The 15440-nt window shown below is 40.2% G+C and overlaps 1 protein-coding gene and 1 long non-coding RNA gene across 2 annotated transcripts; both read right to left on the bottom strand.

Annotated features, from left to right (window-relative positions):
• Nucleotides 1–6972: 6972 nt before the first annotated feature.
• LOC125473749 lies at nucleotides 6973–7958 on the bottom strand. Its single transcript, XR_007255584.1, has 3 exons — nucleotides 7717–7958; nucleotides 7512–7622; nucleotides 6973–7036 (listed from the first exon to the last, which is right to left on the bottom strand). It is a non-coding gene; the product is annotated as an uncharacterized LOC125473749 (long non-coding RNA).
• A 1805-nt stretch (nucleotides 7959–9763) lies between these two features.
• Nucleotides 9764–10901, bottom strand: LOC103936331 (senescence-specific cysteine protease SAG39-like). The gene is made up of 2 exons (XM_009346169.3): nucleotides 10460–10901; nucleotides 9764–10356 (listed from the first exon to the last, which is right to left on the bottom strand). Exons 1-2 carry the CDS (start codon nucleotides 10899–10901, stop codon nucleotides 9764–9766), a joined length of 1035 nt encoding a protein of 344 aa, XP_009344444.3.
• Nucleotides 10902–15440: the final 4539 nt, after the last annotated feature.

Genomic DNA, 15440 nt, shown 5'->3' with positions numbered 1-15440 from the left:
ATTTGAGGAAATACCATGTGTGACTTCTCACTATGGCAAGACCTAAAGACTCAATAAGCTCAACGAACACCACCTCGTAAGCCGAGGACTATCCAGTTGTCATGCAGCCTTTTACAGCTAAGTTATTCGTTTATTTCATTCATTTTTCAATGAAGAATTCAAAAGTAATTTGCAACTTGGCTCGACTACATGTCTACAACAAATTATCTCTCATGCACTTCAAAAGAAGATCGCACCTTTTTTTGGGACTCATTGCAGGAATTGCACCCCCCTGAGGGACTAACCATGCTCTCCAAAATGGGAGGATAAACTTAACACTCCGAATATCCAGATGTGGATGAGCTTGGCTGCCCTAATATAACTAGATGTATGATGGCTTGTGCCGGGATTCCTAGAAGTAGCCACAATGGTCTTTTCCAAGGCTTAGCTAATTGAAGGATTTTTGGTCTCTTGGCTTAATATGCGGGGAACTGGGCCCTAGATATGGAAGGAGCACATTACGCAGTACACCCTATGGGTGGTTGCCCTGGAAACCTAAAGCTACTACCGAGTGCACTAAGGTAGCCTACAGATTTTCGGAAGACTGCCTATGGCTTGCCTTCAAGCAGTGAAGCCACATTAGACTTGTACAACTACGCATCCTTGTGAAAGGTTAAACAAGCTAGCGTGCATATACGAAGTTTTATCCACTGCCGACATGCTACGTAGTCAATAAACTTCACCTCTGCCAAGCGCGGAACAATCGGCACCAAGTCCTAAAGTGTTGTGATACTTGTTACGCAACCTACGAAATTAGAGGAAGCCAAGGTTAACAACTTAGTGGTTATACGAACTAGTCTACTTCTGTAAGTAAGGCATTCGGCTACCAACCCTATGACTAACAACTTTGCAAAAAGTTTTACACCAACAACTACGGCTGCGTAGGCTACGCGGGCCTATCTGCTTATAAAAAAGTAGTGCGCTTGCCACTGGTCTATAAAGTCTAGAAGTTATGGCGTGAACCAAAGAAGGGAAGATGGAGAAGAACGAAGGAAACAAGTTTATTAAATTTTCTAGCAAAATTGATAAACAACTAGTAAAGACCAAAAGAGTTCAAGAAAAAAACAACAAAGGAAAACAAAGAAAATCCTAAAGGCTACCTAGAAGACTACTCTTCAATAGCTTGGACCTCTCATGACTACTCGATCGCCACACCTTGAGTAACCTTGACGTTTTCAGCACCGGCATCATCCGGCGTTTGAACTTGGCTACCCTAGCCTGGGCACTAACTTCTCCAACTACTTCACCAATAGAAAACTCAAAAGTAAAGGCGAGCAAGTCTTCTAGAGAAATAGAGAAGGTCTCGAAGTCTTTACCGGAAAACTCAAAGTCAGACGATCGCCTATAGAGATGATCTACATAACCCAGCTTGTAGAAATCGGCTTGACACTGAGTAAGCAAAGCCTCGAACCCAGCCTCGAACCCTTCAACTGCTCATTTTCCTCAAGCAGGCAAGCACGAACCCGCTGTAACTCCTTAACTTCCTTCTTCAGATTGTCGTTGATCTTCAAAGCACTTTGAAGCTCCAACACTTAAGATTCAAGCCTATCAACAACCTTTTTGAAGTAGATCACTTGGTTGTAAGCAACGATCAGTTCTTCATCCTTTGCGTAAGCAGCGGAATGGAATTCAAAGATGGAACCCTCAAGATCTTGAATCTAAGGTATGTAATACTCGATTTCCTTCTCTGTACTTTCATACTTTACTTAGATCGCAGTAAGCCTAGTCTTCAAATCCATGATCTCTTAGAGAGCGGTCTCAAGCTGCAGAGAAGTAGGGGCAGAAACATTAGATCCCTTTAAAGCAGCAAGCTCATATTCCAATTTCTTGATTTTTTCGACGGAGGAGTAAGCTTTGGCAGCCATGTTTCTTGCCATCTCTTTAGCAGCCTTGGTATCCTCTTGGTCAAGAAACATAGACTCAGCTGCCAGAATCATTGTTTTCTGCGTCATGGCTAGCAGAGTAATTTTCTATACTTGGATGTGTGCTTCGCGAAAAGACTCGGACCAATAATCTCCTTGACGCCATCAACAAACTTGGCACATATATCCATGTCTTCAAGTAGATATGGCTTCAAAAGCGTGGAGATCTTAGCAACTTCCCCAGAAACAGTCTTGGTGGATTCTTCAAGCCTGCCTGCACTAGCAGTTTCCTTCTTCTCAGCAGACGAGTTGGTCGCAACATTGGAGGAAGAAGGTTTTGGCGCCACTTTAGCAGGTAAGAGCACCTTGTCACTCTTCATAGTACCAAGCCTCTCCAAAGGTGAGCCAGACTTAGCTCCAAACAAACGCTTTGGCACAAACCTCGACACCGGAAGCATGGAGGAACTTTTGCGCTGGGCAATCCTTTCAACAATCGAGTTAGCAGCCTTCAGAACAATAGGCGTTATCGGCACAAATCTAGCTGTTCTTTCTTTCTCGCCCTAAGAGGAAGTCAAGTTAATCACAAGCTTAGGAGCAGTCGGTAGACCTTCACGAGCAGTGGAAGAAGTCTTTATTTTCTTCTCAGCAGGCGTCTCCTGGGTAGGGGGGAAGGTCTCTTTTTTCCACTTTCATTTGTAGCAAGCTCCACCACAGTGATAGGACGAGTTAACGCCTCAGCTTTGATTTGTTTTATCTCCTCTCGGAGGCAACCCATCTTTTTCCCTACGAAGAGGGCTAAGCAACCAACGCCATTCACGATACTCGGAAGGGATACCCATAGCAACATGCACTTTTCTCATGTTTGGAGAAGCCTTAGGAATGGAGCCGAATTCCGAATCTACAAAAACAACGGAAGACAATCAGAAAATTAAGGAGTAGCTTGGCACTAAAGCAAAGCAGCCAAGAAGATTAAGCAGCCTGCTTACCAGATATGAAGACCGTTGGTACACGCAGCTCGGGGGAAGAATCAGACTCTCATTCTCCACTTATCTCCAAAGTCTCCTTGGCCCAGTCATGATCTCCCTTGCTTAAGTTATCAAAAAGAAGGAAAAAGTGAACAACTCCCATAAAAATTGGGTAGTTTTCCATGGGCTAAAGTCAATAGGCCCAAAAGAAAAGAAAAAAAAAATCATTTTTCCCCAACACTCGGATTGGACTACAAGTCCAATGGAGAAAAATAAGTGGGTTGCAAGCCCAAAAGCAGCATAGGAAGCCATACTGGGGTTCTATGGTTTTTTTTTGTCTCTTCTGTTTGCTGGGCTTCTAGCTAGCAATGAGTCACAACCCCAAAGTACACTAGGAGGCCTAGAAAACCCTTAATAGGCTGCACAAGAGAAAAAGAAAAAACAAGCCCAAAACTAGGGCCTAAAGAAAAACAGCCCAAACATAGGCTAGGATTAAGTGGAGCCGAGTATAAGAGAAGGCCCAGTAAGCCTCAGATTGGGTTAAGGACTCCCCAGCGAAGGCTAGGTGTACAACCATTGATGAAACCAGGCACGGCAGTGAGTTTCGAGCAAAATCGAATGGGGTTTCGATAAGGAAGGATTCCGAACATCTGAGGAGTGAGAAATTTCGAACTCTGTGGAGATTTCGAAGGAAAACTCGAAGGGCTCTCTTCGAGAATAACGATGTGGGCTTAAGGACGATTTCCAATCGTCAGAATGATTCACAGGTAGACTGCAGGTTGTCAAAGAAAACCGACTTCACCATGTTCTAGTGAAAGATAATGGTGAGGTAGGCTACAGGCCACCTAAACTACTACCCAATCTTAGGGAGAGCATCAGTTTTACAGATTAGGGTTTGGAACAGTTGACAGCTCAGCAGTTCGACTACTTAGCACGATGGCTCAATGCGGTTCCAGCATAAGTTGGGTACTCAAGTAGTGGGCTTTCAGGTCAAGCCAAACAAAAACAGATTTGTCATGTTTCTAGGCCCAACTCAAGTTCTAGGGTTTTTTCTTTCTTTCTTTTTCTTGCTTATTGACACACCCCAACCGAGACCAGGGCATGCTGGCCGTCACGTGGAAGTGACGTAGCCATGTGTACAGTGCGGAAGCTAAAGAAGGTAATATAAAAGTACGAATAATTTAAAAACTAGCATATATAATGTGATAATATAAGTGCTAGCGTAAGTAAGACACTAAATTCAGAGCATAAAGACTATAGCAGTCCAAAGAAAAGATACGACGGTAGTACACCAGAAGGTGACCCTACACTGGTGAGTGTCTGTCAGAAATGCCGAGACGCCCTCCGGGAAAACCACCGAACCTGCTAAGCTACTAGAACCTGGAGGGGTGCAAAACAAAAGCGTGAGTGGGCAAAAACAAAGCTCTTTGAAAACCATTTAGTAAAATACATTCTAACCCCTCGCCGTAAAACCTGTATACTTCCCAGAAATAAATATATATACGTATGTATAAATATGCCAATCATGTTCAAGGGTATGCCAATCATGCTCAAGAATGTGCTATGTCAAAGCCTTATAATGGTATGCAAGGGCTCAGGTATAAATCACATCAATAGCAAAACGTCTGGCAGCCGGAGTCCCTTAAGTGATCTGTACGGCTGAATCTAGAGCTCAAATCTCAATCTCAATCATTAAACCTGCCCACGAGTCGGAACCACCTATAGTGGTCTGTACGACAGGCCTGGGTGTAATACATATAAACACTCTAGTGCTACGGTCACGTGAAGGCTGTGCGAATAATCGCGGGTCACCTACGAGTCGGAACCACCTATAGTGGTCTGTACGACAGGACTGTGCACCTAACTTGGATCCAAGCTGAGCGTATGGTGCGGGAGGTGAACAACACGTGAAGGACTGTGCCCTACTCTGGGCGGGAGCACTAACACCGGGGGTGCAGGTTATGAGCTCTCTAAGCACCTCTAACCACTATTTAATGCAATTGTTAAATAACGCTTACCTGGCACTTACCTGCGCCTCCACAACACCAAATATAAATATGTATATGTATGTCACTACTAATGCATATGATAATGCATAACAATAACGATATGGTGCATGGCATAAAACAAATAACATTTTTTTTTTTTTTTACAATTTCTGGGAATATAAATGTATATAGGTATATACTGTTGGAAATATGCCCTGAAAGTCAATCTTTGGAAGAAACCTTTCAGGACAATGAATTGATGTATATATGACTCTTATACATCGGAAGGCAAAGATACTAATTAGGATTATCTCAATGAACGAAATATGTCCTAAATAGTGAATCCATGGACAATGGATCGATGGAAGAAGTAACCTAATAATGTTAGATTACAGAGACCTTCTTCTCATAACCATCATGTCCAAAAAGGTTCCCGGTCATAAGGATTGTCGGAGGGATACTGACAATCCATAGATTGGTACATACTATGTCCGCTTCAATTGGAAGGATGGAAAGTCTCATCCCATTCGTGTAGCGACACTAAGACAAGCATGTAGGTGCTCATTAAGGGAATGAGTTCACTGAACACAATCGAACGAGAGTACTTGCATGGAGGTCTACTCACATGTCAAGCAAGTAACTCTAATGGTTGGAATAATGTAAGTAATCCTTTGACCTGAGGCATCGTCGTTGTCTTGTGGTTAAGTACTTAATCTTTGATTATGTTAAAGTCATTCCATTCGAGAGTGTCCAAGGCATCGTTGGGGTTAAGCCACTTAGCCATGAAGGCAAGTGAATGCGCAACAAGGAATCTCTAATCCTCGATAAGAGAGGATGAATACTCTAAGATATGATTCGGGAATCTTCGGCCGAAGTATCGAGCGTAATAAAGGAAAGCGTTCCTATACGTCTCAAATGAATCATATAAGAAGGAATAATCACATTAGGGGTTTGACATTATAAATCCATACCCTAGTAATGTGATTGAGAGTATTGTTTTAGAGAAGGATTGAATTATATTGTAATTCCAACTGAATAGGTTCTCCGAATAACTTCTACATTAGCTTGGGTAGCCATGATATATGGTTAGATGTCACTCATGGCTTGTGAGTTCTTCTAGATGATTAAATGTAGTCATTAAAAGGAAGGTGAATTAAAAGTAAGTTTTAATTCACTAAGTGATTGGATAATCAATTGGATTGGTGCCAATCACCTCACTGCCTCGCTAATTAGAACCTAAAAGATTGTTCACCAATACACTCTTGTAGTGAGTAACTAATGGATGAAGGAAATAATTAATTGGATTAATTAAGTGTTTTGATTAATTTAGAAAGTCTAAAGAAATCATAAAAGCGATAAAGATCGTTTTGGGCTTAAAGAAACGTTCGGGTTTAATTAGGCCCATTGGGCCAAAACCCATTGGGCTTTTATTCAAGCATTGGATGACTTGAAATAATTAAAAGCCCAAAGCCCAAACCAAACATCAAAGGCCGGCCAAAGAGAAGGGAGAGAGTGGGTCAATTGTTGACTTGTTTCTTTATGTAATAAAAGGAACATAATAATGAAAGTGTGAGTGAGTGTGTTAGGTGGTTCATAATACACAAAAGAAAATAAAATCATTCTCTCTCAAACTTGAAAGGGCCGGCCACCAAAGGGAATTCTAGCTAATCATCTTATCACCCTTTGGTTAATTCCTTCATCTTTCTCATTACAAAGTGGGTGAGGATCTTTAGAGGTTTTCATATCTTTGGAAACTTGAAGAGGACCTAGGAGCACTCATTCTCAACAAAGTGGAGGAGGCAAGGAGGGAGGCTAGGCTCAAGGAGTTCAAGGAGCAAAGAGCTTGGAGGTGGTCAATCCTTGGTCTTAGATCTAGATCAAGAGGTATAAAACTACTCCTAAACTTTGTTCTTCAATAAATTGTTTTTGATGCATCATATATAAACCTATGCATCTTGAAGGGGATTTGCATGACTATAGCTTTGATAAAATGTATGACATGCTTCCGTTGCTTTCGTATATAAATTTTGAATTGTATATGCATGCTAGTCACTAGAAATCCCAAATAAATCTCATATTTTCCCTTCATATACGGAAAACCAAAAGCCCACTCACTGGTATGTGGAAGGGTCGTAGCCCCCCTGCCTCGCGTGAGCACGCTCGTCCTCGGGATACGTGTCACCTATATGCGAAAACACTATAAAAACGTTAATTTTAAAGCACATAACCTTCCGTTCAAAATAACTTCTCAAACATTGCTCAAAATGGACAATTGAATATACCAACGTGCTCTACACAACCTCAGGATCACAACCATATTTTTAGAAAAATTTTCCACCGCCGCACGCGCCTGCCACGCGCAGGCACGTGCCTGGCAATTTGACGGCGTCAACTGACGCCGTTAGGAATATTCCGTCAAAACTGACAGATTCCGTTAACGGCGTCAGGAATATTCCATCAGAATTGACGGAATATTCCGTCTCCTTCTCCGTTCAATCTCCGGCGCCGTCGCCGGCGCCAGAAACTGGAAAACCTGTAAATTACGTTTTCTCGTTCGTTTTTCCACCATTTTCCATGATTCTTGCACCATTTTAACCCTTAGAACTAGTAGAACACGTCCATATAAGTTTTAAGGACTAAAACTCACGAGAACTCACCTGTCACCAATTACCAAAACCGGTCAAACTCGAACCAGGCTAATCCGACGTCCAATTCCGTCCAACGATGCACTCCCAAGCTCCTTGGGACCTCACCAACACATCTACAAGCTTCAAAATCCTAAAAACTAACTAGATTATTCTTGCATGAACAGTACATGAATCTGCCATTGTAGAATCAACGTGAAAACGGTTACAACCTTACCTGAAAATGGTACGACTGTGCTCCTCACAGCCCCACGAGCTTGATGGTGTACTTGGTTCCCTTGATCTGCAAACGTTTGAGGGGTTTTGGGTGTGGTCCGTACGTATATGGTGAAAAGGAAGGGGAAAGGGAGCACGGGAGAGAGAGAGAGAGTAACAGAAGGTGATGCAGGTATGGGGGTGTGTGTGTGGCCCAAGGACATGCCAGCACAACACCAAAAACAATCAACAAACGTAAAAGAACGAACTAGGGGCAAAATAGTAATTTCACCCGAGAATTTTCGAGATTTTGGGACGGGATGTCACACTTATTCACACATATTCAATTCACATAATTCAACATTATGAATTTACTGCATACACAATTTATGTAGAATTTAAAATTCATAAAAAATAAAGTTGGGTCATGCATTATGGTGCAGGTTCATGCAATCAAGGCTGAAAAAATATCGAGATAAACACCGATGTTTTAGAAGAACCTAGATTGCTTGATGAATATTGTCAGCAGGTTTGTAGAAATATTTCTTTCTTAAATTTTGGCTTTTCCATCTTCAAAGCTTGTATCAGTTCATGACAAGAAAAATAAATTAAATCAATAAAAGTATATAATTTAATAAAATCAAATTTTAATCAACTAAGAGTAATTGAAACATAATACTCCCCTGATTGAAGACGAATAATTTCCACATCAGATTTCTTAGCGCAGTAGAGGAGCGTGCTGATAACGTGTTGTAGCTTATTTAATATGACAAGGGAGAGAGAGAGAGGTGTGAAGCAGAGTAAAAAGACATAGAGAGATGTGTGTGAGTGATGTGTGTTATTCCCCCTATGCAATGCCTTTATTTATAGTAATAAGGGAAGGAAGAATCATTCTCCTCCAAGGAATACAATCCTAATAGGGAAAAATAACTAGTATCAAATCTAATCTATGAATTACCCAATCACACTTTAAGATAATATCTATAACAAGTTTTTGTTTATTGGTTTTGTTTAGTTTCTATTTTATATAAAAAAAATAGAAGTATTTACTAGACAAACTTTAAAAAACTAAACACTCAAATGGTTATCTAACTGTCAATTAAGGTACATGATACACACACACACACACACACACACACACACATACACACCAAAAGCTCTTGGGGTATCAAGAAATAAGTTCCTTGAAGAGAAAGAAACGTAATAAAATTAGTTTACAAATACTTGCGTTACAAGGAATCCTAACTAAGAGGGTATTCTCCCCAACAACGGTCGGGAATAGACAATTTTCGATGGAACACGAACAAGTGATACTTGTATAGTCCCTTGGTGAGAATGTTAGCTGGGTAATCGGCAGATGGTATGTAATGAACTTGATTAGATTGGATCCACTCACAAACAAAATGATTATCAAACTTAATATGTTTAGTGCGGGCATATTTGAATCAACAAATTGGCAGTTACGTAAGTGCTGCTTAGGTTATCAGAATACATAATATTGACATAAACTTGGCAAGATCAGAGAAGACAAACACAGGGTCTAAGAACAAGCACGAGCACGATATTACTCGAACAAATGAAAATGATATGATTAGAGCATCTACAGTAGACTCTACAAATGTGGAGACCAAAATTTGTTAATTCACAAAAATGAGTGGATTTCTCTTGTGGATTGGTCTTCATCTTCTTTCCAACTTTAGACTCTAGATCTCCGTCCCTCCTTGTAATTTAGATGAACTTGAATTCCCTAGTGTTGCTCAAAATCCGTCTAGAATATTGCGATTGCTGGGATTCTTTAAATGATAAGAATAAACGTCACACTGGTCTTACCTGAATGAATTAGTTAGTTGTTAACAGTTTATTAAAGCATGGAAAGATGTTTACCATTTTGATAGGAAAACCTACGCTTTTACGATAAAAAGTTCAATAAAGTGGCGAGTTCTTACAGCCAACATATATAGATCGTACAAGTATTTTGCACAGGAGTTTCTTAGATCTCATAGTACCTACAATGCATATATATATATATATATAGTAGACATTTATTTAATTGTTGATGGTAAAATTAACTAAGCTGTGGGGTAAGAGGCAGCCATAGCAATGCCACAGAGTCCTTCCGCTGCAGCAACATCTCTTTGCATTCTTATGTACCCAGCTTCACCCCATTCTGCACCCCATGAGTTCTTCACTAGCCAATACTTAGTGCCATCCTCACTCACACCATAACCAACAGCGGTAACACCATGGTCAAGGCTCGTTCCACAGGTTCCGGTAAAGACACCACTTGAGTAGAACTGGAAGTCGGAACCACTAGCATCAATGGCAACAGAAACAGGTTGATGAGCTACTGCGGCAAGAAGTGCCTTTTCACTGTTTGCAGGGACATCTTCAAAGCCAGTTATCTTGGCTGCATGGCTGGTTTCCTTCTTGGTGTTACATGTACCATCAACGCCTTCGTAGGGGTAATTAGCCTCTGTGCTAATCCCGTGATTTTGTTGGATGAACTGGAAGGCATCGTCCATCAAGCCGCCCTCACATCCTTGGTCTTCACCAGCAGTGTCACAATCAACGAGCTCTTGCTCAGACAAAGAGATCAATTTCCCAGTTGTAAGCTGTGTAATTCCTTCAGTGGCGGCCACTGCTGAAAAAGCCCAACAACATCCTGTATTTTGATATTGGGATTAAAAGTAGTTAGAATAAGTATCAAATATTCAAACCAGTTAATATAAATAAATAAAAAATAAGCTAGACGTTTAACTAGCTACCGCATTGGCCTTGGTCCTTGATGGGGGTTACTGCTCCTTTCTTTCTCCAATCCATTGTTGCTGGTAATGATGCAGTCACATTTTCATATTTGAAAGAAGTTGTTTTCGTGGAGCACTCGTGTCCCTTGAATCCATTTTTTGAGGCCTTGAACTCTTCATTTGTAAGGTCTGCAAATTGATTGACACTTAATTTGTAAGGTTTGTTTGCATACTTATTAGAAGATTCGATAAATGCCACATTTTCCTTGAATATCTTGAAACGAGTCTCCTTCTCATTAACGTCATTATATACGCGACCATAACGAGTCAACCATTGCTCATATCTCCCGTACATCGGTGCATCTTGTAGAGTGCGAGAAGTGGCTCCGGATGACCAGGTCCCCAGCATGAGGATCAAGCTCAAGCACATATATTTCCACGGCTGCAGATTAATGAACTCCATGTTAGCTGGCTAGCTAGTGTTCTGGAATGAAGCAGCTAAGTGTTGAACTTTTGATGAAGTAAAAGATATGAGCAAGTAATACTGAAATGGTAGACTGCTTGGGAATTTATATACTTGTCCATCCAGGTACTACATAATGGCCTCTCGAGCTCTCGCCGTGCCCCAAAAATTGATCTGCAATACATGTACGTGCCCTGGAATTTATGTTGATATGGACCTGTAAGATTAATATGTTAATCTTTAATATATTTGGGTTTGATGCTAAACCTTTATCTTTTTGTGCGGTAATGGGTCCTTAATTAAACAACGAGGGATAATACTAATACACTTAATTATGGCTTATAATTCAGAAGGCGTTGATTACAGTTTTGTAATCATCGAAGTTCGAAATTTCTTATGTATGGAAAACCCTCGCTTCGATTATTTTGTTGAAAATATGACTTTAGCCTCTCAAACTCAATTTTCTTCGTATAAAATCCGACATAATTTTTTTATTCAAAAGAAATCCAGTGACTAGGAGTAGGATCTACATAAGCGAAATCATTAATTTCATATTACTTTAAACCTTTTAAATTTTTCACACGCGTAAAATACCCCTATTACATATTTGATGTACACAATTAATTGTAAGGAGAGAGTTAATGATTATGCAACAAGAAAAAAAAAAAAGACATTAATGACACACCCTAACCGAGATCAGGGCATGCTGGCCGTCACGTGAAGGTGACATAACCATGTGCACAGTGCGGAAGCTAAGAATAATAATAAAAGTACGAATAAATAAAAACCGAGCTATACACTAAGTAGATAACATACATGTGGAAGCGTAAGTGTGATAAAATAATATTCAAAGCATGGAAGACCTAGTGCAGTCCGGGGGAAACAAACACTAAATAAACACACCCAGAGGTGGTCCTACACTAGTGATAATCTGTCAGATATGCCGAATCCCTCGAGAGCCACCAAAAAAGCTACCAGACTAAAACCTAGAGGGGCGCAAAATAGAAAGCGTGAGTGAGCAAAAACAAAGCTTTTCAAAATCATTTCAATAACAAAAGTTCTAACCCTTCTCCGTAAAACCTGTATAGTTTCCCAGAAAATAGAATATACCCATATATATAAATCATGCTCAGAAATATGCCATGTCGAATGCCTCTAAATAAAATGCAAGTACTCAGGTAATGTCAATCAATGTCATGTAATCTGTCAGCCGGAGTCATCTAACGTGACCTGTACGGTTGAATCTAGAGCTCAAATCCCCCACTCACTAACTATAACTGCACACGAGTCGGAACCACCTAAAGTGGTCTGTACGACAGGACTGGGTGTAAAATAAATACGCTCAAGTGCTACGATCACGTGAAGACTGGGCGAATAATCGCAGGTCACCTACGAGTCGGAACCACCTATAGTGGTCTGTACGACAGGACTGTGCACCTAACTTGGATCTAAGATGAGCGTGTGGTGCGGGAGGTGAACATCACGTGAAGGACTGTGCCCTACTCTAGAGGGGAGTACTAACACCGAGGGTGCAGGTTATGGGCTCTTTATGCATCTCAAATCATTACTAAACACAAACATAAACCATAACTTACCTGCCACTTACCTGTGCGTCCGCAGCACCAAACATATATATATATATATATATATATATATATATATATGCAACTACTAATGCATAATTAAATATGCAAATGCAAAGCATGGCATTTAAAACATATAAAGGTTTAATTTCATTTTCTGGGAAAATCACAAGTATATAGGTATATACGGAAAACCAAAAGCCCACTCACTGGTATGTAGAAGGGTCGTAACCCCCTTGCCTCGAGTGACTGCGCTCGTCCTCGGGATAAGTATCACCTATATGCAAAACAACTATAAAAACGTTAATTTAAAGCATATAACCCAAACTAGGTAAAAACTTCTCATACAATGCTCAAATAGGGTGTATGAATGCACCAACGTGATCTACTCAACCTCACGAACATCCCCATATTTTTAAAATAATTTTCCGACGCCGCACGCGCCCCCACGCACCGGCCAAAGCACGACCACACACGCCGCCCACGCACAGGCATGTGCTTAGCACACTGACGGCGTCAGTTAACGCCGTCAGGAATATTCCATTAAATCTGACAGATTCCGTTAAAGTTAACCTAATGCCGTTAGGAATATTCCGGAAAACTAGGAAAATTTCCAAACTTCATATCTTACTCGTTTTTCACCCAAATTTCACGAAATTGGTACCAAAATGAAGTTACAACTAGAGGAACAAATCCTTACCACTTTCAAGTACTAAAACCAACGGAATCTCATCGGAAAAACTCCACCAAATCCGGCCAAACCTGCAACTCATGATCCCAACGTCCAAAACCTTCAAACGAACAACCTTGAGCTTCCTAAGGACCTCACCAAGCTTCCTACAAGCCTGAAATTCCCAAAAACACAAGAATTTACGTGTGCATGAACAGTACTCCAAAATGAACCTCTCGGGTTCGACGTGAAAACGAAGGTTCCATTACCTGAAATGGGTATGGTTGAACTCCTAAGAACCTCACGAGCACAAATGTAAAGGTTTCTTCCTCGATCTACCACGTTTTCGAGTGATTGGGTTCTTGTCCGTACATAAGAAGAAAAAGGGAAAGAGAGAGAGAGAAACTCGGGACAGGCAGAAGATGAGACTAAAAGTGTGGGGGTGTGTGTGTGGTCTAAATACAGCCAACCAAATCCCCAAAACGACCACACAACGAAACAAAATCACTAGGGGCAAAATCGTCATTTCACCCCTACGGTATGAAAAATCCGGGACGGGCTATCATATTAATGTTCAAAATTCATTGCATATTAATTTTAAAAAAGCTTTGAATTTCATAAAACTACAATTCCTTTGGTTTTTTTCCCTTACTCTTGAGTACTTTTGTCTTTACCTTTATTTATTAATATATTAGAACATTGCATGTCATTATTTACATGCACATTAATTACCTATAACAATTATGCCATGGATGTAATATAATCTCTCTTTGTTACAATGATGCAAAATATTGTATATAGGCTTTTCAACCAAAATGGTCCCTGAGATTTGCATAACCAAATTCGTAACTTAATTGTTTCTTAACCAAATTCGACCCATAATATATCAAAATGAAGATAGGAAAGTGTAGAACAAGATTATACCTATTTGGAAGACCAATGGTTGCCGGAGATGGCCAGAAAATAGTCTAAAAGGTGATTGGTCCGCTGAAAAACTGGAAAATTCACAAAAAAACTGGGTAAACTTCAAACATTCATAACTTCTTCAATACTCAACAAAATCAAGTGATTCAAAAACGAAAAATTATACTTTTTGACGAGACGAAGAGAATGATACCTTTTAGACGGTTAATTCGCAGTCTTTTGGCCGAAAAACGGCTCGAAAGTGTCTAACTCAAGACCAAGAGCTTCCGTTTCTTCAAATGTGCTGATTTTATCCCTCATAGAGTTTTGAATCTTGTGGGGGATTTTGTAATTTCAATTATTTTATTATGAATATTCAAAACTTAATATTTTTTGTTTCATTTGAAGAGTCATAATCCTTTTTATAGGGGTACAAGGAGTTCTTTGAATATATAAAAACCTCAGACAAAAACACAATATGTTAAACTACTACGTTTCCTGTACTCTTCATATTGCTATCATCACCATTCTTCAAATCCTATAATCCTTGTGTTTTAACTTTTGGGCAATCAATCACGACTTGGCAATCCCGTCTGCAATTGACGTGCATAGTGGATCAGACATCTTGTGAGGTTTTGGGTTGTATCTTGGAGTTGTAGGCATTGGCATAACCTGCACATAGAGAAGATGTCTACAGCTTTAGGGCAGTGACATCGCACATCTCTTTATTTCACAAGCCAGAATTTCTAATTCTCTTATTCTCATTTAATTTGCACAAATGTTATCGTGATTATATATTTAATTTGTTATATTTGATTATATCAATAGCTAGTCAATTTTACAATATATTTCACACCCAATTTATTAGATAGAAAAGATCACCAATATTTTTTCATACGTTGCCGAACTTATTCGAAGTTAATAAGCATTCTCAATTTTCAATGTTATGCCTTGCAGAGGAGAACGGGCTTGAAGCTCCACTCTCAATTTTCAATTAAAAAAAATTCCACAAATCATCGTATCATATGCACCGGATAATATTATCCACATACCTTCATACACATCTGTTGACTCTAAAAATTACAAAACCTACGTGGCGCGCAGGCCGAGTAACTAATAAGCTAACTACGTCCTTCGGTTGAATGCGGGGCGTGCCAACTCGTCGGCCGAGCTCGGCCGAGGAGTAAAATTTGATGTTGCCGCGTTGGGCGCGCTGTTGACTTCTGTATCTTGCGATTGTGACCGAGGAAGGAACGCTCTCGATCTCTGGGTTCTATAGCCTGAAGACAAGGCTACTAATTCTACGGAGTTCACAAATCGTCGGAACCTGATTCGGTCACTGTGATTATATTCGTAAGAGTATAAGCACGCCGAATCGAGACC

Source organism: the organism of the source record quoted next, unplaced genomic scaffold (assembly GCF_019419815.1).
Source record: "Pyrus x bretschneideri cultivar Hongxiangsu unplaced genomic scaffold, Pyrus_bretschneideri_v1 Contig95, whole genome shotgun sequence".
Taxonomy (NCBI): Eukaryota; Viridiplantae; Streptophyta; class Magnoliopsida; order Rosales; family Rosaceae; genus Pyrus; species Pyrus x bretschneideri.
This window is presented reverse-complemented; position numbering and strand designations above follow the sequence as displayed.

What these genes read in the sequence shown, in the direction of transcription:
- LOC103936331 (XM_009346169.3), bottom strand. Translation starts at nt 10,901, where the DNA reads ATGGAGTTCATTAATCTGCAGCCGTGGAAATATATGTGCTTGAGCTTG. An exon ending in CAAGGACCAAGGCCAATGCG is followed by an intron (nt 10,357 to 10,459) that starts GTAGCTAGTTAA and finishes ATCAAAATACAG; the next exon opens with GATGTTGTTGGGCTTTTTCA.